Source organism: Cucumis melo, chromosome 6 (assembly GCF_025177605.1).
Source record: "Cucumis melo cultivar AY chromosome 6, USDA_Cmelo_AY_1.0, whole genome shotgun sequence".
NCBI classification, from domain to species: domain Eukaryota; kingdom Viridiplantae; phylum Streptophyta; class Magnoliopsida; order Cucurbitales; family Cucurbitaceae; genus Cucumis; species Cucumis melo.
Window position 1 is genome coordinate 699,438 of NC_066862.1, and position 24,907 is coordinate 724,344.

The 24,907-nt window shown below is 32.7% G+C and overlaps 5 protein-coding genes across 7 annotated transcripts; 2 read left to right on the forward strand and 3 right to left on the reverse strand.

Moving 5' to 3' along the window:
- Positions 1 to 1,603: 1,603 nt before the first annotated feature.
- Positions 1,604 to 4,381, forward strand: LOC103483151 (uncharacterized membrane protein At1g16860-like). The gene is made up of 4 exons (XM_017043414.2): positions 1,604 to 2,012; positions 2,864 to 3,019; positions 3,620 to 3,831; positions 3,917 to 4,381. The coding sequence occupies exons 1-4, from the start codon at positions 1,689 to 1,691 to the stop codon at positions 4,140 to 4,142; spliced, it is 918 nt and encodes a 305-aa protein (XP_016898903.2). The 5' UTR covers positions 1,604 to 1,688; the 3' UTR covers positions 4,143 to 4,381.
- A 631-nt stretch (positions 4,382 to 5,012) lies between these two features.
- On the reverse strand, positions 5,013 to 6,937 carry LOC103483149 (cytochrome b5-like). Of its 2 annotated transcripts, XM_008439621.3 has the most exons (4): positions 6,771 to 6,937; positions 6,593 to 6,682; positions 5,600 to 5,666; positions 5,013 to 5,478 (listed from the first exon to the last, which is right to left on the reverse strand). In XM_008439621.3, exons 2-4 carry the CDS (start codon positions 6,677 to 6,679, stop codon positions 5,198 to 5,200), a joined length of 435 nt encoding a protein of 144 aa, XP_008437843.2. In that variant the 5' UTR covers positions 6,680 to 6,682; positions 6,771 to 6,937; the 3' UTR covers positions 5,013 to 5,197. The 2 variants fall into 2 exon arrangements, with proteins under 2 accessions (XP_008437843.2, XP_050941790.1); XM_051085833.1 differs by lacking the exons at positions 6,593 to 6,682; positions 6,771 to 6,937 and adding an exon at positions 6,194 to 6,579.
- A 1,306-nt stretch (positions 6,938 to 8,243) lies between these two features.
- On the reverse strand, positions 8,244 to 19,389 carry LOC103483155 (protein TILLER ANGLE CONTROL 1-like). 2 transcript variants are annotated; one of them, XM_051085832.1, is made up of 8 exons: positions 18,465 to 19,389; positions 18,035 to 18,281; positions 17,844 to 17,913; positions 16,781 to 17,002; positions 16,134 to 16,208; positions 10,678 to 11,246; positions 9,374 to 9,494; positions 8,244 to 8,542 (listed from the first exon to the last, which is right to left on the reverse strand). In XM_051085832.1, exons 5-8 carry the CDS (start codon positions 16,180 to 16,182, stop codon positions 8,529 to 8,531), a joined length of 753 nt encoding a protein of 250 aa, XP_050941789.1. In that variant the 5' UTR covers positions 16,183 to 16,208; positions 16,781 to 17,002; positions 17,844 to 17,913; positions 18,035 to 18,281; positions 18,465 to 19,389; the 3' UTR covers positions 8,244 to 8,528. The 2 variants fall into 2 exon arrangements, with proteins under 2 accessions (XP_050941789.1, XP_016898945.2); XM_017043456.2 differs by lacking the exons at positions 16,134 to 16,208; positions 16,781 to 17,002; positions 17,844 to 17,913; positions 18,035 to 18,281; positions 18,465 to 19,389 and adding an exon at positions 11,833 to 12,235.
- Positions 19,390 to 20,240: 851 nt separating this feature from the next.
- LOC103483156 (uncharacterized) lies at positions 20,241 to 21,945 on the forward strand. Its single transcript, XM_008439626.3, has 2 exons — positions 20,241 to 21,077; positions 21,274 to 21,945. Exons 1-2 carry the CDS (start codon positions 20,740 to 20,742, stop codon positions 21,740 to 21,742), a joined length of 807 nt encoding a protein of 268 aa, XP_008437848.2. The 5' UTR covers positions 20,241 to 20,739; the 3' UTR covers positions 21,743 to 21,945.
- A 1,329-nt stretch (positions 21,946 to 23,274) lies between these two features.
- On the reverse strand, positions 23,275 to 24,716 carry LOC103483157 (uncharacterized). The gene is made up of 2 exons (XM_008439627.2): positions 24,127 to 24,716; positions 23,275 to 23,974 (listed from the first exon to the last, which is right to left on the reverse strand). Exons 1-2 carry the CDS (start codon positions 24,625 to 24,627, stop codon positions 23,546 to 23,548), a joined length of 930 nt encoding a protein of 309 aa, XP_008437849.2. The 5' UTR covers positions 24,628 to 24,716; the 3' UTR covers positions 23,275 to 23,545.
- Positions 24,717 to 24,907: the final 191 nt, after the last annotated feature.

The following is a 24,907-nucleotide window of genomic DNA, read 5'->3' on the forward strand; positions in this document are numbered from 1 at the left end:
GGGTGGTCACGGAGAAACACATTGAAAGCAGTATAAATCGCTATAGTGAGTTAAATTCTAGGATGAATTAAATGGCACATCATTCAGGGCCAAGATTCCAATCTCCCAATTGTATGACAAGGATGGCGACCTAAATCTGTATTTGCTAACTTAGATCATACTACATTTTGATCGGATTCTAAGGAAAATACGGAAACGAAAATCAATGCAACGAGAAAACTTAGACATAAGTTGATCGGTATACGTTATAGAGATTCCATGATGTAAAGCTTGAACTGAAATTGAAAATGGTGGAAGAGGAGGATCAAACCTATGGCATTGAGAACTTCTTTGATTTCAAGCTTAGAAAGAGGAGGCGCCGAAGCTCCACGATTTCCCGCTGGAATTTGGAATAAGCAAGCGCGCTTTTGAACCTACTATATATATAGACAATTCAAGGATACATCCGGAATTCTTGTTTTGAAAAAAATACAATAATAAATAATAAAAATTAGTAATTTTTTTAAATATATATATATATATATATATTTATAAAAAAGACAAACTATTTAGGCTCTTGACAAAAACACTCGAAAACAAAATTTATTACACTTTATATCGTTAAATATTTTAATTTTACAATTTTTTAAAAATTTATAAAATTATTGGACAAATAGTCATTTCAAGAATTTAAGTATAATTTCTTTTTTAAGAGAGTGCAAGTGGTAACACCAACATGGTGAGTATTAGGTAATGGTAAATGTTTACTCACAAAGAGTTTAGTTTAATAATAACTTATACCAACTTCGTCCAAAGGTGCAATATTTTATATATATGTGAGCATTCCAATCGTAATCAATTTAAATAACTAAAATCATAATCACTTGTTTTAGAAATAACTTTATTGCAATGAAATAATCATTCTTGTTGAGAATATAAAACCACCCAACCAACATAGATATAATTCCAATAAAGTTTTACAATATTTAAAATTAAATGTCAGTTAGACAAAAACACTAAAAGTGTCTTGGGTCAAAATAGTGAACTACGGAATTACATAAACTAGAGAGATAATACTTGTCAAACATGTCAAGCTCAACCACATTCTTCACTTAATGAAATATTGATTGACGATTCATTGGTAGTGCACACGTGATCAAAGTTTAAGTAATTAATATCGTAACAGAGGAAATTGATTTGTTGTGTTATTATGTACTTGTCTTTACTAACACTTGGCTATATATAGCTAAATATTTCTTAACAAAAAAGTGGGTACATTCATTTACACTCGAATGTCTTAAAGCACAAGTGATAATGTCTATACCATCCATATCTATATAATTGGTAGGATTGTCATTGTAGAAGTATTAGAGACAATTAATTTGCTACTTTGTTATGTAACTCGACCTCTCTCTATATATATTTATATAACTAATCTTTACTAATGTGGAAGTTTGAAAAGGTTTAATTCAAACACTAAAGTGTGAATTTATGGCATGATTTTGAAATCCATTGATGTTAATGAAATTGAGAGTTTGGGTTAAAAGCTTAAAACCTTTATGATGGGACAAAAGGGTAATTTAAAAAATGAATAAACAGGGAGAAGAAAGAAGGAGCCGTTTGAGTATGGTGGCACCAACTTCAAGTAAAGCGGTGGGTTACAGTGCGTGAGAGAGAGAGAGAGAGAGAGAGAGATAGAGGGGTGAGTAATGAGCGACCTCTCCTCCATTGAAGCTCCAACTGAAAAACACTACCACCATTACAGCGCCTGCAACCCCATTCCTTCTCCCGCTCTTTACATTCTCATTCCCCTTTTTATTTTGGGCTTTTCCGTTTCCATTTTCGTCCTTGTTGTCGTTCACAACGCCTTCTTCTTCATTTCTCTTCTCTTTCTATCCATCTTCCTCTCTACTTTTGCCCTCTGGAATAGCCTCAACTTCTCCTCCAAAACCGCCATTCTCTCATTTCTTCACTCCCTTCCTGACTCCGACCTCACAATTGCTCGAGAAGGTCAACTCGTTAAGATTTCAGGGGTATTCTATTCATTTTCTTCAATCCCCATTTTTCCTTTTTCTTTTTTTCTCTCTAATTTCTTTACCATTTTCAATTTCATTGGGTTGTATTTTCTCTTTTCAATTGGTATGACCGATGGGTTTGGTTTGTTTCTGCATATTTTTTTGTTTTATTGCTATGAGAGGCTACTAAATTCTGCTTTGAAGTGTATGTTGAGAGCCCTTATATATATATATATATATATATATATATATATATATATATATATATATATTATTCGTTTTGTTGACTTGATATTTGTTAATATGCTTTGGTATCCTAACTAGGTTTGCTTATTCTAATGTGAGGTTGCATTTTGAATACGATATGAAGCAGGCTGTTTCTTGTGTTTTTTTAATGTATTATCCCACCTGTGGAATGTATGCTTGTGACATTTTAATATTTTAAGAACCCAAACCTTTGAGTTAAGAATAGCTTTTGAAAAGCTGAAAAGTGTATTGTGCTCATTATAATCACTTGTTTTTTTTTTTTTTTTAAAAAAATATATATATAATGTTTGATTAGATATTTAAAAGTCATTTAGCAAGTCTTCGAATACTTAAACAACTCTTTGGAGGTGGTTCTTCAATGAAAGTGTGCGTGGGAGAAGTGTCATATTTTAGAGCATTTTCACGAGAAGTCATCTCGAACTCAATTTTAGTTATTGACATACTTCGTAGGGAGAAAAATTGTTCCGAGTGGTAGTTTCTCGTGTTTGGAAGTACTTACTATATGGGCTTCGTGTTACCTGTTCAGGATTCGATTCGTTCTTGTTTTTAAATATATTTCAGGTGTGTTTGAGGATTGATGTTTACTGCTTTCTTATATTCAGTTTGCTTCGTGCGGAACGGTGTCTCTGGAATCATCCTATGAAAAAGCTGCTGGATGTGTTTATGCATCAACCTCTTTATATGAATATAGAGGAATGCCTCTGATTTTTCAAAAGATAACTCAACCTTACTGTGGTTGGAGGTTAGTATATAGTGAGGTATGCAAATTCTACTCCCAAGAAACGTATCATTTCCTTGTTTTTATTGTTCTTTTGCAACTATAAAGCAATGGAGATTTTGTTCTTTTCCTGACCTTTTAACTTTTTTGCATACCTTTTCTTTCCCTTGCTCAGTCGGTCACTTTATGTTGTTTGGAAGCTACTGCATGAAGTGAAAGAAGTGACATTTAGCTCCAATTTTCTTTATGAGTCAAATGTCTCCAGTTGTATTCATTATCTTGACATCCATTCTGTTCATCGACCTTATTGGTTTAGAGTTCTTATCCGAAGAATCAAATATAGGAGGATTTGCATAAGATTTTCAAACTAGTTTGCTACTGTTCTTCTTTTTTCTTTGAGCCATCAAATTCAATATTTATTATTCTAAAGAATACCGAACAAGAATCTTATAAAATATAACTTGTATTGCTAATCTATGCATCAATGATATACCTTAATATCATTTTTCTTTTTTGACATCTAAATTAGGAATTTCCGTCTATTTACATTTGGGAATCTAGACAGATTGCACCTGTTAGTTTTAAACATGGGTGTAATTTTAGATTTTTAATATCGTGTGCTCATATTTCAACATGGCAGAGGTTTTCCACTGACTTCTACATAACTGATAGAAAAACTGGTATTAGAGCTATGGTAAGGGCCGGCCCCGGTAGTAAACTAGTTCCTCTTATTATTGAGAGCAAGCTTGTTAATACTACAAGACACCGGAAAATTCTGTCTCCTTCCTTGAGAAAATGGCTGAGAGAAAAAAACATTTCTACTGAAGCCCGAATGCTTCGACTTGAAGAAGGGTAACCCTGCTTATCGTGATAAGACCTGTTTGTTTGACTATGCTTGGCCATAATTTTAGTAGCTAATTCCATGTAATTTTAGCAGATATGTTCAAGAAGGCAGCTTTGTATCTGTATTGGGAATGTTGCATAGGAATAACGGTCAAATAACAATAGTTCAACCTCCTGATGTAATCTCGACTGGATGTGTATGGCGGAAACTTCTTCTTCCCATTTACATTGATGGAGTAGTTCTTGGGGTTTCACAAACTACTGGCCCTTCACTCGGTCCAGGATCGTTATGTCACCAAGAACAGTTTGCTGACATATGAAGCTTAAATAGTATTTCGTAGATGGAAATTTTTTAGATGAAGGCCAAGTCCATTAGCATCCCTAACCTTTTGCTTATCATGAGTAACTTTAATCGTCTTTTAGTTCATCTATCTCTGTCCCTTCAGTTTCCGGAGTTACATTTGCGCATGTCCATAGGTTTCTGTTAACTTCAAATTCTACTTGAATGTACATTGATTAATTTTATGGAAATCAACCATCGGCGCTTTAACCAGCCAAATCTTGCAGATGTTAACCATGGCTCCGGTAATGAGAATGTACACCTTTCCTTAAGGTTGGAGGTTTAAATTTCTATACCTATCTTGTTTACTCTTGGATCGGCTTGGTTAATATAAGCCAGTTCAATTGGTTCACTTGGCATGATTTAAGTCCAATATCAGTATAAAATGTTTCTACCAAATAGTCTTAAACTCTAAACCATACATATGCACCGTTAAGTCTAAAAGAAGGGATGGAAATGTTGTTTTCATGCACTAAACTCTACCTAATTTATAAAGCTGAATAAAAATTTTAGATTGTTCGTTTAAATTAAATGAAATGGCAATCTATGCATACCATAGCAGAGAATACGCTTTCAAATTTTCACCCTTGCAATGATTGAACTAAAAAATGAAATAATATCATTTTGACTAGATCAATTTTCGATATCTCTAATCCTTTCAGAATCAGTAACAATGCTTGTCATTCTCATTTGTGTACTTGGAGTTAAAACACTGCTCCTATAATTCCATCAATAAGGGTTGGCAAGTGGGAAAGGACCAAATTTAGACAACCCATTATTTCATCTACCTTCAACCTGATATATCTGGTGTGTTAAATCAGCACAGAAACTTGAATATTGTAAAACAATAGACAAAGAAAAGCAGGATTATGAATGAAACAAGAAACAAATGAAAATTCTCTACACACAAATTAGTAAGAGTCAAAAGGGCAGAGAAACCTAGATAGAGTGTGTTTAACAGAATGTGATGAGGAGATGTCTACCTATCTCTGGCTTATTGCAAAACTCAAGGCATCCATGATTTGAGAATTTCGATTACTGCTTTTTACCATAGTATTGCAGATAAAATGCAACAACTATAATCAGCAAAGGAATCAAAAGTTGCAACACTTTTATCAAAGATCCTGAAGATTGATTCGACGATGTTGTTTCTGTTGCTGCTTTGGTTTCTGTCGATGCTGATTTGGATGCAGGTGGTCGATAATCAACCTTTGGAACTGTAGACATGTCGATATTGCCAATATAATATTTTTCCATTTCCTCTGTTGCAGATAAACTGTGACCCACAGTCTCAAAGTCTTCGGTTGCATCTTTCTCTACACAGATTTAAAATTGTTTTTCCAATCATTCATAACTTGATGCAATCATCTTTGTTGGATATCTTGAAATACAGTGACAAGTAGTCAAGTAGGAGAAAAAATGTGACCCAAAACTTACCAGTAGCTAATAACAAGACTTCATCACCTCCTGGATGATCTTCCAGAAAAGGGGTGACATCATAAACCTATCATGGGAAATGCACGGGGACAAAGCAGTGAAACAGAATGACAATATGAAGAAATAAGGAAAAATATATATATAAATTTGGACAGTCAAGTTGGAAAGGTCTGATTATATGCACATCTGGTAGACGAATATTGATATAACAACAGCAGAAACAATTTCAGAAGCTGTAATTTTACTCCATTCTCTAGTGATATCCCATGGCTTACAATGTGTCTTCCATTCCCAAGTTCCATCTTGAAACCTAGACGTATAAATGGGAGACCGAGAGACTTGTCGCATTAAACAGGGCATCCCGAAAAACCATAAAAACAGTTCAACACTCTATATAGAATATGTTAGTCGAAGTTCTGAGATGTACTCTTCAAGTTTTACTCTTGGTCTCTTCTCACCTAGACCTTTAGAGATAGACTCTTTGTGGATAATAAAAGTTCAGAGTTTAAAAATCCTACCCATACTAATTACTAAATAGCTAAACTCAATAATTTCGAAGCCTAAATTTTTTCTTCGATTAAAGTTGGAGCTTACTAACAGCTTTTCTGTGCATTTAGTTTCCATTACACAGAGATCATAGTGTCCTGTATCTCGACCTCTACAAGTTTCTTGATCATCAAATGCCATGCAGTAGAGACAGGCATATCTCCCGTGGATTAAATTTTACTTTAGTTCCTGTACTTTTGAGAAATTGACACTTTAATCAAAGTAAAAAATTCGGTCAAAGTAGTATTTAAACCGAATACCCAGTCTATCAGTTTGTGAAGATGGGTAGGAGAAACAAAGAAGCTTAATCTGCCATACCTCAATCTGGTCTCATACGAGTCTACTGTTCCAATGGGGAAGTACGATTGAGTTGTAAACATAATAATTTCACACAACAGAGATCACAAAATACCAGAAGAACAAGAGATATTGTTAAATATATCAAACCTTTCCAGAGATTATAAGCCAACAATCCCCCTGGTGATTATGTTTAGCCACTTCATCGAAGACGAAAAGCTTAGGATCCGAAGCCATCAACTGCAACAATGAAGTGCAAACAAAAATGAAGCTCCAATTCAAAACTGAAGGAATCGATGATTGAAGATACAGAAGTTGGGTTTCTTACAGATTAAAGATTGAAAGAAAATGAAGAAACGAGAAAATGAAATCAGTAAGGTTTTCTTGTCTTCTATATTTGACTACAAAGCACCACCAGCCAAGCCATTTCTTGCGACTTTTATTTGGCAGGTTTCGCTTGATGACAACCCAAATGAATTTGTTGTTACAATTATTTCATTTCACTCCTTGCTTTCCCTCTCTTTTACAAACTCCCCCCCCCCCCCCCCCCCCCCCCCAAATCTTCCTCTAATTTCCCTTCCCCACGTGATTCTTCATTTAAACGTTTTTTCCTATTATATTTATTTTCAATTATATATATATATATATATATATATATATTAAGAGACAAATCGATATTTTCATTTTATGATTTCACCTTTCGAACAAATATTTCATATTTTAAGCGGTAAGTTAAATATTTATTAATTAAGATGAATTAATTGAAAAATCATTAAAAGGGTAGGTCGTAAAATACCAAAAACATATATTTGGTAGTTAGTATTTAATAAAATAACATATATTTAGCAACCTATTTAATTCTCTTTATTCTTAATTCACCCTTCCCTACTCTAATGAATATTTAATAAAATAATCTCTTACTATTTTACTATTATATCAAATTTTATTATGAATTGATAATGAGTGAATCTATATATATTAATTAGAATTCAGTATATTTGTAAGCTAAAAAATCTTTAAATAATAGTAGTCGACATGTAAGAAATATTTAATTAATGGATGGATCGCTTTCCAAGATTCAAGAAAAAGACAGTGGACGTGAGTGTGTATATATATATATATATATATATATATAAATTCTAAAATACATATATCCTTGCCACGTGTAGCACGTGGTTTGTTTATTTACAATTTAAAGTCAAATCTATCATTTTAATATAAATTATATGGAATGTACATGTAATTATTTCCTTGTGTTATTATGCTAATTTTGCAATTTAATCCTTACTATTTGAAAAGTTTTGGATTAGTCTCTTATATTTTAATTTTTTTCGATTACAACAATTCTCATTGGTAAAAAAGTTTAGATGATAAGTAAGAGAGTGATGAAATTTGATATTGACCCCAACAAAGGAAGTAATTAATGCAAAAATGTACTGAAATTTAGACGACAAATAGTGTTTATAATAACTTTATAACTTGAGAATTTAGATTGATTCAATAAGGAATATTTTGGAACTTTAAGTCTCACACGATGTTTATACAAAAAATAAAATAATAGATGGTACAAATTTATACAATTATAAATATTAGTTTGAAGTTTAAAATTGATATAACCTTTCAAAATAGTTTCTTACTTGATTAAAGAACCTAACCTAATAAAGTCCAAATTTAATTTCAACAATTAGAAGATAAGTTTTCTAAGTTGAGTATATTGGAAGGTTAGATCAATCTGTCATAAAAAAGGAATTATATATAATTGATGTTTTAATTACTGTTAAAGTGAGATACTATGAAGGAGTCATAAAAAGGGTTTTAAATTGAATGCAACTTGACATAGGAGAGAGTAATTATTTATTTGAAGTCCAATTTGAATCAGGTAATCCACTCAATTTGGGTACCACCAAACTTTCATCAAATCAAGAAAAAGAAAAACCCACAATGATACATCAAATCTTAAGAAAACAGCAGACATGGCTTTCACATATAGCAGCACCATCTACATTCTTGAAAATTAGAAAATAAATTCATGATGTAAAATTCAACCACAATTTTAGGAAATTCTATTGTTGCCAAATGATGGATCTCAAGCACAAGCAGCTGCAACCAAATACACAGCTAAAAGTTTTAAGAACAATGACAGAAAGTGGAAACCCAAATAAAAATAACTATGAACTTTCATTTTTTGATCTGTGTAGTGAAGTTTTCCTATCACATTTTCAATTAATTAAACCTAACATAACTTTAGGGTGGTAGGCAAGAAGTTACTGAACCTTATTAACTTGTTAGATTAAATTATATATATAACCTTTCCAATATCTCTCATTGCATTAATGGGAAGTGTAGCAAACTGACGTTACTTTGAATTTATTATCAGTCAAATGCATGAGATGAGACTACAATAAAGGGAAGTAATGAATTGTGGTTCTTTTCATAAGATTTATATTTATATTTAGAAAATCAAAATATTTCTAGTGCTTTACATCTAATCTATATATTTTGATAATCAGTCTATGATTATTTCTTCAAAAAAACAAAAAAAAAAAAACAAAAAAAACAAACAAACAAACAAAAACTAGAGAAAGAAAGAAATGTCAAATCTATTTATTTGAAAAATGTTACTCTTACTATTCATTCAAATAGTTTTAGGTTAAAAGTTTAAATTCTCTCAACTTCACAATTATTAATCTATGAAATAATAAGTTTTCAACTCTTTTTTTTTTTAAAAAAAAAAACATCTATTAACTATTTCTTTAAAATTCCAAAAAGAAAAAACGTTAACATTGTTTTAAAATAATATTTTTTAACTTCGATAATTTGAAACTACTCTCAATCAACCTTAAAATCAGTACTTTACTAAAGGTACAAAAAAAAATTTATGAACTTGCATAGATTAAAAGTAAACAAATTCCAAAGAAAAAATGAATGTACCTGGAAGAATAGGAAGAGAGGTTGGATCAAAGAGCTTTCCATTTAATTTATTTTCTTCACAAAGCAGCTGCTCGTTGTGGACCTTTGCATGCATCTTTCTCTTCATCATCTTCCCCATTAGCTACAATTTAATTTGATTTTGAAGAATGAACACAATTTAAATAAACGGATTACATACCTAAACTTTCAAAATCTATTCATATTTAGAAGCTTTATAAACAATTAAATTTTGCTATATTTTAGTAAATATTTTCATTTAAAACAATTATCGACTGTGATTAAACAAAAATGCATTAATTATGATCGAACAAAAATACATTCTTATAAATTTAACGTTGAAGCTCATAATTCAAAAGTTAATTTACTATAAATTGTAGTGATTAATTATAAGATTTCTTTAAAAAAATAGAGATAAGAAGAAAAAAAATTGTAATATAGGGTTAATTCTAAAAATGATATAGTTGTTTTAAAAAATTACAAAAATAGAACCATTGAAAATTTATTTCGAATATAATATCAGAATATAAATGAATGACAAAAGCAAGATAGAGTGGAAAATATTGACAAAAATAAATGTGGAAATCATGGCTAGGTCCACACCACAATTTCCACCCACGTAGCACCACATTCCACCCCTACGACCACATCAAAGGAAGAAACTCGTGGATGAGATCCAACAAGAAACTCGTGGACTTGGTTCATATAGAATTTATAAATTTTATTATCAAAAGTTTAAAAAGTGTCATTGGCTTAGTGACTTTTTTATCATCAATGATGAATGCTCCATCCTACCTCTGCTCACCTCTTTTTTTCAACTTATGTAATCTTCACTTAATATATATGTATTTTAAAATATAGTTTGATTAATAATTTTTTTTATGACGTGTTTTACTCCATGTTTTTAGTGTTTTACAAACATTAAGAGAAATTAAACTACTTTCTTAAGCAATATTTAAAATTTTAAATGGAAATCATCATTTTCTAAAAGTTAAAAGTTTCAATTTTTTTTAATTTCTTTTGAACTCAAACAGCCTTTTTTTTTTTTTTTATATATATATGTTTACAAAAATATCAAATAAATTTATATATATTAAGTAAAAACCAAGTGATGAAAAAACTTAGTAGGTAACAAAATTTATAAATTTTATAAGAAAATAGTCCAATTTTCGAAAATAGTGGATTGGTCCACAATTTTAACACCTATTTCTTGTTTGAATATTTTTCTTATACACTATTTTTGTCATTAATTAATTATTAAAGTACTATTATTTTTTTAGAAAAATCATAAGATGGGCGGTGCTTACTCGTCGGAGGTTCCTCGTAGGTGGCTCCGGCGCCGCTTTCGGCTTTTCGGAAAAGCAGCTGCCTCTGTCCTTCTCAACTTCCGGTAATTTCTTCTGAAAATCTGGCACCGGCACAGTTTCCGCTTCCGGCTTAGGCTTAGGCTTGTTCCCATGGACATCCACCATAAGCAGGTCCGCCAGCGTGACTCTCCGGCGGATTCTTTGAGCGACATGTCTTTGAATAGCCACGACAACTTGGGACTTCTCGAATTCCGTACAAAATTCACCATTATTGTCGTCAAAGTTGTTCTGAAATGTCGTCGACATTAGTGGGATCAACTCATCATCATCCTCGTCCACAGCATTATCAACAATAATAATATCTTCATTTTCTCTCTTTCCCTCCTTCCTCAAATTCAAATAAGTTTTTGTTTTTGATGCTTTCTCAAATCCCATAAAGAAAATGGTATGACGCCGGCCACTGTTGATCCTCCAATCATCAACAAATTCATCAACTTGTTTTGCTAATAATCCTTGTGTTTTTGCCTCCTTCGTGATAGATTCGCCCTTCTTTCTTGACGCATTTCCATCTGTGTGATTATAAATGTTTAAGCTAATATAATTAGAGAGTGAAATTTAATCGGAGTAAAAAATACTATTTTTATTCCCTCGACTGTTAGCAAAATAACAATTTGATCTTAATTAATTACCACGATAGGAACTAAATCCATACAAAGATTCAGGACCTAAGATTGTTACACAAAATCACGACTATTTGGAACTAAAATCACCACTAACATACTAAAATTTATGGACTATTTATTGAGAATTCAAAATAAAGTGATCTTTTATCATTCAATTTTTGTAACACTCTCTCTACCATTAATATCGTCCACGGAATATTAGGTTTAATTAACAAAATTTCATGCAAAAGATAAGTAAACTCGGTAATAATTAACATATATTTCTTTTCTCGAAGTTAGATGTTCGATTTTTTATTCCACCATAATTGAATGAAAAAAATGAAACTTCTGACCTAAAACTATTTGAATTACCCTACTTTTACAGGGGTTCAAAGTTCAATCCACTTCTAAAGAACTAAACAATATCATTAATTTCTATATGGATTTGAAAGCATAATTGTAACTTGTAAGTAATAATGATTAAAAATCAAACCTTTAATAGGGTTGTAGTGGAACTTGGTGGGAACCCAGTTGAACATGGTTGTGAGAGAGATAGGAAAGTTATATTATATTTTAACAAAATACGGAGCAAATTAAATTAGAAAATGGGCGCCTCAGAAATTTGTGCAAAACCTCAAAATTTTTTGAAGTGATACGAAAAGTGGAGCTAGTGAGCAATATATATACAAGAGAGAGTGGGAGATTTAAGTGGTGAAGAAGACTCTGTAAAAGAGCAATGGGGCCTAACAAATCACATAAATAATAAGGCTTAATTGTTGTTTTATCGCTAGGTTATTTTTCAGAGCATAGAGCAACGCCATGACATGATTACAAAGGTGAAAACCGATATTAAGGGGAGAAAATGAGCATATAAAAGTTCATAGAAGAAATCCTACTTTCATACAATATCTTAATGGAATTATATGTAATGATCAATAAATTGAGTTTAATTGGATCTATAAACGTATCATTATGTCAACTCGTCAATCAACCTAAAAACTTAAGCCAAAGAGTTACCATCAATCAATAATATGAATAGTTAATCGAGAATAAACATAGATTTGTGGTTAATTTTTCTTATTATCTCGATGTTTCAAGATCATTCCTATAGTTTTAAGTGGGTGAATTCGATAACCACACCAACTTTAGTTGAAGTTTGAGTGTCAGAATCGTTGTCGGATCGAATTTAAATAATTGTGTTCGTGGTCCTTTTCTTCATTTTTTCCCATGGCACCTAATTAACAAGTAATTAACAAGGAAAATTTTACAGCCACAACAGTGAAAGTTGTAGACTTTTGATTCCACATGGGTTTCCGGTCCTGATCTCCTTGATTTTCTCCTACGGTCTGCTATTACTTTCTTTTCCTTTTAAATTATATATGCCACTTTTCAAGGGCTGGGATTTTTTTTTAATGGTATTTTCTATGATATTTCATATCCTAAACTTTAATTGCAAAACGATTCAAAATAGAATAAAAAAGACAAACGACATGAAGAAAAAGGAATAAGTACTATTTGGGGTTGCAAGAAATTGGTATAATAGAGCAACAGAAGAATGAAATGAAAAACAGTGGTTTTCCGGGTTTGCTTGGAGAGCCCAAAACCCCACCCATTGCTTGCTTGCTTTTCTTCAAAATGTCTCACACCTTTCTGGGTCCTATCCTTTATGCAAGAAAGCTGTATAAAAAGGGGCAAAAAAAAAAAAAAGGCTCCAGATCCTTCTCTTTAAAACTAAAAGGAAATATCTCTCTATGGCAGCCAAGTGGAGGACTTTCTTCTATAGTTTCAAGACTACAAGGGAAATAAGAAAATGACACCGATGTTTTTTAAAGCTCAATATACACTACGATGCAATATTCTTTTAGAACATAAGCATAAAGCACCAAAAAAAAAAAAAAAAAATTAGTCATAATTTATAAATGCTGGTTTAGTTAAATTGAAAGTAATTTGTAACCCAACAACTTAAAGTTTTTGGGTTGATTAGTCATTATTTACCATTATCAAATAGAATGAGCCTCTTCTATATCATTATAATGGGTTAGTAGGTATTATTCATTTTGGACATAGATTCACCTAATATAATCTAGTCAAGTGTACCTTCACATCAATTGAGAACCATCCATTTTTTGATTGAAGGGAGATGACTTTAGTATTGAATTTGACTATAATTACGGTGCAAATAAGGAAAAGGGGAAATTAATCAGTTTCGTGTATGCAGAACTTTATGAATGATAGTGCACATGATTAAAGCTTTTGTGGAGGATATAAAGAACCTGAAAGAAGTCTTTGGACCAATATAAATAACTAAATAAATAAAATTTGGAGAAGGTGCCAGAGGCTTTTCTTTTCTTTTCTCTCTCTCTCTCTCTCTCTTTTTGTTTGGGGGGGGGGGGGGGGGGGGGGAGGTCGGCCCATTTTCTAAAATCCTTATAGACACTTGGCCATGGCTTTGCAAATACTTTGGCAGCTCTGCAATACATGAAGAAAGTTTTAAATCTTTTAGGACCAGGTGGCATTCCCATCATATAAAATTAAAGTTGAAACATGGACCATAAAGTTAAATTCCCTATACGATCCGTTTGCATTGCCATTATCTAAAATTAAGTTGGAAGGTGAAAGCCATATGCACAATAGCTACACCTTATATTATAAAATAGAAAACCAATAAACAAAATCAATTAGCAAAGGTGAGCATAATAGCGAGCCAACCAACCAAACCAAAGTCGGTTGGTTGGAGAGAAAGAGGGATCGATCAGTGTCGATTTGGAAAAGTTCCAAATCAAAAATTTTCAAAAAAATATTTCAAAGAGTTAAACCCACTCGACCGACTGGCGTTTACTCATCGACGATCGAAGTCGGTTAGAATACTTACTAGACCGACCATAGGCAGTTCGGTAGCGGTTAGGTCGAAAAACCAACTCCAACCGACAGATGATCATCTCTATACTTAGATACGGTACGTGCAGTGGAGTAGATTCCATGTTGTTTTCTTGTGATTGTGTGAGAGAACTTATGAAAGAGAACCTCTATTCTTGGTGAATTCTCAAATCATTTCCTCTATGATTATTTGGCGAAGAGCATAAGGTCATAAAGATCTGGAGTTCATTTAGAGCCATAAGTTGCAATGAGGCCTCCCCACAAAAATGTTGAGTTGTCACATTTTTCAAAGGCACATGCAAAGGCTCACTTCATATAGCTACATAAAAAGTAAGAACCTCCTATCTTAAAGAAAAAGTAGGTTTAAAAATGATGGCTCAATTTTTATTTATAATGTATAGAGAAATTCTTTTAGACCTTGAAATTTCACACACACCTTAATCACACACCAGAACTATGTTAAACTCCTAGCAGGAAAATAATTGATCGACATTATTCTCCTAGCTGTCTTTTTTAATTCAGTTTTCTTGAAAAAATATTTACTTTATATCTCGTCTCAAGTCCTTGCGAACAAACATATTAGAAATTTTATTCCAACTCCTCCAGCTTTCACATTTTAGTTAATCTTTGTTCTTCTATCTCGCTTTCACTTTTATTAGGTACCTTTTTAAAATTGAAGGTATCAGGAGTGATTTTTATATTAATCATTGTTTAATGGCATTATGTCCACCTTTGTGCCTATTTAATTTACCAGCAGAAAATTAGAAAGAATTAGATTTTGCCAAGTTGATCACCCGTAACATTTTTCACTCCTTCCCTTTAGTTGAACAAGTTGTTGTGAAGTTCAAATCTCTTAAAACTTAATTGTTTGTTACTAAACCATTAATTCTACCCTCTAACTTTTTCCACCATATCTATCACATAACGATATCCACAGTTAAGTTTTGATAATTCTAGAAAATTCCTTAATTCCAAGCTTAGCTACTTTTTTCTTAAAATTGAACCATTATTGATCTTAGTGCAGTTAACAACATTTCTTTAACTTAAGAAACACCTTTTTCAGTCTTAAATAGTTAATTTAAATGCAACTCTTCATTATGATGAGGGGAGATCAAGACATTGATCTTTTGGATGAGAATTGATGTCCTTATCCGTTGAGCTATGCATGATCATCAACTTTCTTGCTTTCATTATTCACAATGACCACATTTTTTTGTACCTGTGCGGCTGTAAGGTTTTTTTTTACTTATGTTACTGCCCTTTCTAACATGTGGTTTAATTTAATAAAAAGAAAAATCTACAAGTTGGCAATCAATGCCACTTTGAATCAAAATCAACTCTGATCGACTGATAATTTAGTCAAAGTTCTAAATCACACGCATTTGTCTCTTTTTTTTCAGATTTTTTTAATTTATTAAGGTAAATGACACACTTATAGGCTGATTGGTAAATTTACAGAGTTTAAGCTTCCAATGGGATTCATTCGGACAATTTTTTAAAAATTTAGAGAAACAAGACATTTGTAAAATTTAGGTCTGTAACTGGACATTTCTTATTTTATACCTTTTTTTCTTTAATACTCGCGTTGAACGCACAAGTAGATGGATTTTGGCATTTAATTGATAAGTTCCATGAATTTTTAGCTACTACTTTTTTATATGTTAGGTTCGAGTGTTATTTGATTGATTTTGGACATTTATTTGAAACCGTTTTAAGAGTTCTTTTGGTTGAATTTTTTTATGATTTATTGGCTGGTTTATAGGAATTAAACTTCTGCCCCTAAAAACGAGTGGGAAGAAAAGTGAAAGTGAGAATAAAAGAAGAAAAGGAAAAGTTAAAAAAAAGAGAAAAAGTATTATACTCAGACTTGTAAAACAGAGCTTAGAAAATAAAACAAAAGGGGAATGCAGTATGAACCTGGAACGACCTCCATGAGCTTATTTAAGAAATAAGCACCTGTTTTCATCCCTTATTTCCACTTGTTTTGTTTACCTGATAAATGAAAAGGACGAGTTTCTTCAAATGCTATTCATTTTAAGATTAAAGGCTCTGACGTACAAAAGATTTCAATTTGTGTACAATATTCTGAATTTTCAGACCGTGAAAGGAAAGATCATAGAAAGATCATCCCTCCATGAGCTTTTATGTATGTGTGTATATATATTTAAATTTAAAAGAAGAAGAAGTTGAATAAAATAAAAACAAATTCCAATCTGATCAATAAAATACAAAAAAGGATTTTCAAATTCATTTTTAACACGTAAAATAAGGCAGTACAGTAGTCATTGACAGCAACATATTAATTCTACACATGTTCTGATAGTAATTAATTATAGTACTCTAGAGCTCAAAACAAAAACAAAAACAAAAGGAAATTGAAAAAGAAGCTAAAAAAGTGATGCTGCAGATTTATAGTAATTGATTCTAGTAAATATATATGTATTGGTCCGATTGATCCAATTACAATGAACTTCAGAAAACAAAAACCATGGAGTAACATGGAGAAACAAATCATCACATGCGGAAGAACACAACTGCATGATTAAAATGAACTAGACCGTTACCTGCTACACCTAACTGATTAGGACGATAATGTGGACTGACATCATTCTTTTTAGTGTTCTTCTGCTCCTTGATGAACTTCAAACCTTTCATCCTTCCCTTTCCTTTAAGCCCTTTTAGTCTGAACGACCACATAAAATTTTGATCTTCTTTCACATTATGGCGTGCTTGAAGAAATGGAAAGAGAGACTTCTTAATGTCTCAGCATTTTCTCAACTATATCTCTGTCGTCCAGAGAAAAAGAAGGGTAAGTTTCTAATAACATACTTCTGCATTAACAGTATATGGAGATCATAAAGTCAGAAAATATCACAATTGGCACTTGGTTCATCGAAACGAGCATATACGATATGAAAAGAAAAGGGCTAAAATAATTTCACACTTTCAACCATGTACTTTTAAATCTCCAACATGACTTCAGTTGGTGTAGACAACTCAGTTATTTGGTAACTAACTTTGTATTAAATATTCTATAAATAAAGCCCAGCCCTGCCTTCCCTTTGGGAGGCATACTAATATTCATTCAAAATTCCTTTGGTAGTTTACACCATCACTGTTTTCTAATAAATCTTAATTTTCATTCTAATTTCTTTGAAAAAGTTATAGAAGCTACGTTTAGACGTTTGAATGTATGGAAACTAAATTGGACAAGTGCCACAAATGACATTTTAACCCAACTAAAACTGACATCGTGACACTTGGACACCAGGACAATTATGATGAACAGGCATTTCCAAATACATTTTAATAAAAGATGGCTTTCATTTATGTCAAAAATAAAAGATGGATTTCATGAAAGTAAAATCAAAAGACTACAGAACCAGACCATACAATAACACGAGCCAAATCATTCAAGAAGGCCACAGAGAATTACAACCAAAGCGTATTAACTTCTAAGAATCTGAAATTTTCTAGGAGCTGGATGCAAGTATCTCTAGCCAGTGGAACAACATAATATGAAGGATTCAATCGACCGCAACAATTCAAATAGTGCAGAATACATTGATAAGCTCATTACCCGATAAACTATGAGCATTTGAGAAAAACTAACAGAAGTCTTTTTACCTGCCAACCAAACCAACAACTCAGAGAGGTTCATATCCAAATGGGTTGGGTTGTTCTTGTTCAGTTTAAGCTGCAACGTGAGAAAGAAGACTTCAATGTAATTGACTATAATTGACGTCAAATTACTTAAAGACAGTATCCTATGCTGTACAGCTTGAGAAACTATAACAATCAAAAGACATTAAACTTACTTGAACACGAAACCATTAAAACCGAGCGGAACAACGTGAAACCCTTAGGATTCGACTTTGATTCTCATCGAAACGGAATGGATACGTAATGCATCGGGATATAACACACAAAGAAAATGTACATTGCTGATTAATTTCATCGTCTCTCCACCTTCCAGAATAATAATGGCCAATGGCATTACCTAAACGTTAACCGCTTCTTCACCGTAGTTCCTAGTAAGCACCGGCCCATTACCGTCTAGTGCACCTTTAATGATAGAAAAGGGAGAATGATAGCTCACTTTCTCCGATGATAAAATAAATAAAACAAGTAGCCAAGTAAGACGAACAAACGACATTCGGATAGCTTGAAACCCAAATTCAAGGGATTGGCGATCGAATACAGTTAAAACTCTAATCCAAACAGAGAACGAAGCAGCGAAAATCATACCGGAGACGACGACATTTTAGAGATCACGAGATAGTGTTCTTTGAGGGAGCCAAGGAGCAACGCGTTGACGGTTGAGGTCACGGTGGTCGAATGGCGGAAAGTGGCCATGAGCCATGGTTGGCGGCAAATTCGCACTTCGCAGTGACACCCAACGCTTTCATGAACATTTTTCTCCAATTTGGTGGTAAATGGTGTAGAGTCGAGTCTGAGCGGGAGACGTCGTGCTTTTATAGCAGAATTTGCCGGTCCGACCGAAAGCGGTTCGAGAAAGTCTTGAAATTGAGACTTTGTCAATGAGTCCTTAGACCGGCCCCGGGAAATTTTTATGAAAGTAAGAAAAATATACCCTTTAAATACTCATGTTGAAAGCAACTCGTGCATGCTAATTTGTTCACACGAGATCTTCGATAAAATTAGATTTGTCAAATTTTTGTATGGATTTCATTATAATATTTGAAAAAAGATAATTTCAATATACAACCTCTAATATATAATTTATTGATTTTTTTTTCAAACATTAGAGAAAGTTTAAAACTTGTAACTCCCCCGTTCACGAGAAGATGTGGATTCAATATCAGTTTTAGTTTCAACCTTCTTAATAAGAAAATTTTAATTTTTTGAGTATTTATTTATTTTGATTCAAATCTTGAAGTTTCAACACTTCGTTATCAATTTTTTTACGCAAAACGAAAAAGCAAGACCTCTAAGAGGACATTCATGGGCTTTAGATAGATTTAGGCGAATTTGCTTCTTTTTAGATATTAGGCTAAAGTTAGCTTAAGGCCCTATCTTTTCTTTGGTCCAATTTTTCTATCGTGGGCTTGTATTAGGTCAAATTTTGGATGTGATCAATTTTTATCACATTACTCAATCCAACTTATAATTTTTACAATAAACTAGAGTTTTTCCTACGATGTACTAGCCACAATATCTCATTCATTTCAAAATATCACTTATTTATCTTTAAGATTTATGATTTGTTTCAAATTGATACTTAAATTATTTTAGTCCAGACACTTTTAATTATATGTTTTACTAGATACTAACTTTATATCTTTAGTGTTGAATTGTTAATGCTCGTTAATTCGATCGTAATAATAAAAATTTTACTTCATAACTACTTAAAATCAATTAATATCCATTATCATCAATAACCAAATGTGAGTATTTAAATAAATAAACAATATCGATTTTTGCGGTCTATAGTTGAGATCAAGATTTACGAAGTCATACATTAAAAATAAAATAATCCCTCTAATGTAAGACTACCTTATTAGAAAGAACAACGAGTCCAATTACATAAAAATTAGAGGGAAAAACTTTAAATGCATGCAACAACACGGCAAAAGAAAACAAAAGGCGGTCTTAAGACACGAACGCTAATAATTGGTTGTTTATTATCCAATTTGTATGCACGGATCAATGAAATTTGAAAAACAAGAACCAACCCTAGAAAATTAAACGAAGAACAGAAAAGAAAGTAGAAAGCTTGTTGAATGTACTAAAAAACATATTCATACCTCACTCTCCTATCAAGCACAGTCAACTACAAGTCTTCTCATCAATATTCAAATTCTTTTCCCATGGGATTTATCCTTTTCACAAAATAAAAAAAATAAAAAATAAAAAATAAAAAAAATAAAAAAAAGGAAAGAAAAAGGAATCTTACATTTTTCTCCCGACAAAAACAAAAGCATATCTAAGCAATCTTTTTTAGTACGAAATTATATATTAGCCATTTAAAAAAAAAAAAAAAAAAAATTCCTTGCTGCTTTCCAAATGGATCACCTCAATCGTCTTTAAAATTAAAATTTAAAAAAAAAAAAAAAAAAAATCGAACTCATAATAAACACCTTTTCCAGGACACCCCATGACAAATTAAATTATCAGAAAATTAATTTAAATTAGTAGAGATAAAAAGATTGAGAATGATATATTATCATAATTCATAATATATATGTTTAGTTAAAAGCCATCTCTATAGCCTACCAACTTTTACTCCAAATAGTTTCATCTCGTGGCGACGTTAATATATAAATTGTAATCGAAATTGATTCGATTAAAATCAATTTTTTGGTGCTTTTGTTTACCATACGTGAGTTTTGAATCTGATACTTTTCTTCTAATCTTTTCCCTCTTTAGTAATCTTGTCTTCTGCTTTAATTGTTTTCTTCATAAATCCTCTCTTCGCCTCTCAATATAAATAACCCTAAAATCGCACTCACAATATATAAATCTCATTCATTATATTCATCATTTTTATTTTTTGTTCATCATGGCGGGTCGTAATTTTGGTCGCATGTACCGTTTTTCTTCTGCCAACCGACCTTTAGCTCCCGCCACCAATACTTCAGGCCAAGATTCGGCTCAGTACGATCGCCGACAGTATCCTTCGGCCACCCGAGACACGTCGCTGGAACCCCGGTCGTCGCCGCCACGAATTTCGCTGAGGAAAGATGATCCACCCCTTCCTGCTTCTCCCACGTACTCTATCAAGAAGGCTACTTCTCCGCCTTCTTCTCCGCCGTATAGGGGTATGGCTGCTCGTGAGATCAGCTCGCCGCCTAAGATGGTGGATGAATACCCCAAGTATAAACCTATTACTCAACCCAGGTTGTTAAACAAATTTAATAAGCCATCTCGTGTTTTACCATGTTTTGTCATGTTGGGGCCCTTGGCATCAATCGTCATTACTATAATTACTGCATTGCAAGAAAACATTATGTGACTATTGCACGGCTCTGATTCGCTTAATTCATAAATAACAACGACGACTATGTTTAATCATTTGTTCGTATTTTTAACGAAGGTCGCCGGAGGCCAAACAAAAACCAGGGATCCACAAGACGACGACGGTCGAGAAGGTGACGAAATCGGACCGTTATCATGAGCCGAGCAAAACAGTGTCATCCCACAAGGGGCAACAACCAAATGCAATTAACATCAAGGGAGAAAATGTTGGGGCAGTAATGGAAATCGTTGAGTCGTCAAAACGGGAAGGGGGACATATGATAAAGAAGATCAAAGAGACAGCAAGAGGAATTTTAAACAACAACGACATGGCCAATGATCAAAATAACGAAGCTTCAAAAACAACTAATTCCTCGATGCCAACAAACACTTTTCTGAATAGCAATTTTCAGAGTGTCAACAATTCCCTTCTTTACAATGCAAATTTGACTCACCGTGACCCCGGTTTACACCTTTCCTTCTCTCGGAACCCCACCGGTGACCGGTTCCCTGTTGATGACAAGAAACAACATCACACAAAATACTAGAGAAAGACAGAGGATGGAGATAAAACAAAATATATGATATATTATATTGTTATGTTTTATGAAAATAAAATGAATTTTATATGCTGATTTTATGTAACGGAGAGATCAAAATGAGGGTTTAAGTTTTATTATGTGTGGTTCAGTGGTTGACTTTGGCCATTTATTCACGTATGTTGAATAATATGCGTTTGGATATTCTATTAGTTCTTTTTTTCACATGTTTTTTTTTTCTATTAAAGGAGGGAAAGAATAGTAGTAGATATGCATCTAGACGTACATGCCTTCGTCATCTTTCGACAAATAAATGACATATTTTAAATGATCAAACTTCATGTCTAGAAAAGCATAAAAATTTATTTGCATTTTTTTACCCTATAACATAAACCCTAGATGCAATCTTAATTCACGTGTTACATCCAAACATTATGTTAATTTTAATATTAGAAACTAAAATCAAACATTATGAGTTTTATACATCTTTTTCATAGAAAGAATACACGAGTTTCCAATAGAGGAAAAAGATGGCAATTGAGGAGTATGGCATAACATTGTGATTGATTTGATATATTATGATCTTGAATTTTGTGATAGTAAGAGGTTCCATCTCAAAACCAATTGATAATGAGAGGAGTAACTCATCTAATTTATAAGGGGTGTGAGTCCCATTGGTTTTTCCAATATGAGATTTAACAACGTCTCAACAATTTTCATATGTATCAAATGAATATTAAAAGGACATACTTGAATACTTCTTAAAAAGAGGTGACATATGAAAGAAACAGTTGTAAGGTTTAATTTTCTACCCTAAAACTGCTGCAGTAAAAATAAAAAAGAGTACATACTAGGTGAAGGATTCCAAAATTTTGAACATGGTTGGATGGATCATAAAGAAAATGGGTTGTGGGTAAAAGAAAAATTAGGAAAAAAGTAGGGGGAGAAGACAAACTTCTTGAGAGTTTCATATCTCTAGTTCTTCCGATCCTTTTCGTTTTTGTTAAAAAAAATGTTATTTGCTCTTCGATTGATATTATTTTCAAGTCTACCACTTGATCATGGCTTGGATGCATGCGTTGTAGACTAAACCTTATCGTCAATCTTGTTCTCTCTGTTCCAATATTAATTTAGAAGCTATACATAGATATATATAAACGTGTAAACAAAAAGTACTTGTTGCTTGTTTGAAAAGCATGTTCGAGGGCTTTATATAATCAAGTTTGGTTTTGACGTAAATGATCAAATTTTCAAATTTTACTGTTTTCTTTTTCATGGAAAATCAAGAATGAATACTTTCTTTTCTTAAAATTAAATAAGAAACGTTGGCATTTGGATCATAAACATTACATTAAATATATATATATATATATATATATATATATATATATATATATTAAACACTGCTTTAATACCATATGAATTTCTATACAATTTTGCTTTAAGTCAATTGAAAATTTCAGAAATTAGAAGGAATGAAACAGACATATACACACTTTTCTAATTATTAAAAAAACAAAATTTGAAATCACAAGTCTTAATAAATCTCAACGTAGCTCTTTTATTATTAATAACTCAGTTTCCAAATAGTTAAGCCAACAATTACATAATTTTTATAGAATGGCAATACATGTTCCACATGAAGATATAAATATAAATATCAACATAAAATGGTATAATAATAATTATTATATTGTTGCTGTGATATCGTTGTATTATTATTATTATTATATTTATAATTATTTTTCAGCAGCTTAAGTAATATATATATATATATATATATATATATATAATAATCGGTCCATATATACTTTAGTGCCTTGACTCATGAATTGAATCGCCATGTTTAGGGTTCTTGGAGCTGTAAGCAAGATGGAGGCCTGGATCGCGGTGGCTTAAAGAAGAATTGTAAAGAATAGAATTGTTAACTCCTTGAAAATTGCTGTTCATAAACGACTTTCCTGGAAAATTTGAATTTGATTTGTTTGTTTTCTCTTCATTTTCCTTGCTCTGTCCAACGCTTGGCTTTTTCTTTAGTATTTCCGAGCCATCAGATGATTGCGTGATGTGCATCACTGCCCCTACGTTGTCCCCTTTTATGTTTATTACGTCACTTTGCAGCTGCTGATGGTGCTGCTTCTGCTGGGGTTTACTCGTCCCATACTGATCTGTTTGCCGGTAGTCGGTTTTCGTTGGCTTCTCGGTTGTTGTCGTCTGGTAAAGGATCTTTTTTTGTTCGATCTGCTTGGCGTGGATGTAAATAAAGTCATTAGTTATCACTCTAAAGATCGATGGTCGTGTTGCATCTATTATAATATGGATTACGATGAAATAATTTTATAAGAGGGATCGTTGAGTGAGCTAAAATTTTTACGGTAATTAATTTAACTAACCTCCGGCGGGCTCCGAGGTCGAATGGAGCGTTCAGGTTCACGTCTCACCTCCGATCGCGGCAGAGCCAGAGGAGAGAGTGGTGCAACAACGGTGGCAGCGGTAGAATGTTTAGGCTTGGGCGGAGACGGTGGGGGAGAGATATAGGTGGGTTTGAAGGTTTTGGGAGATGTTGTGGCACTAGTCCGGCGTTCACCATCGTAACGGTTGTACGTCGAAGGTGGAGATAGTGGTTTACGAGGCGAAATGGTGCCGGTGGCGCCGCTATATTTTGGAGAAGACGGCGGCGAGGGAAATTTTTTAACCGGAGATGAAAGACGAGAGGTTCTTTGTTTTACGGGAGAAGTTTGAAGAGTATTAGTGGTTGGTACAGCCGAGGGAAAAACTTCCGGCTCCGTGGCCGCCGTGAAGGCCGGTTGAGTTTCTTGGCGGGCGGCGGTACTGGGACGGGGCAAAGAAGAGAAGCGGTTCCATGTACGGCCGAAACGAGGAAGATTTGACATAATTAATTAATAAAAAAATAGTTCTAAAAAAAAAAGGTAAGTTTATTCCAATTTAAAATAATAATGATGATAATAATAAGATAGATGGTGAAATGGGATTGAGTTGTTGTGAGTATTTATAGTGAAAATTAAACAATGATGACAAAATTGAAGACACGATTGGAGAAGAAGAGAAGCATCAGATTCAAGAAGAGAGCAAATAGAAGAGGGTAACATAAAACACTGCAAAAGCAAAGAATAATTTTATTTTTGTTTCAAAAAGTGAAATTATGGATTCTCA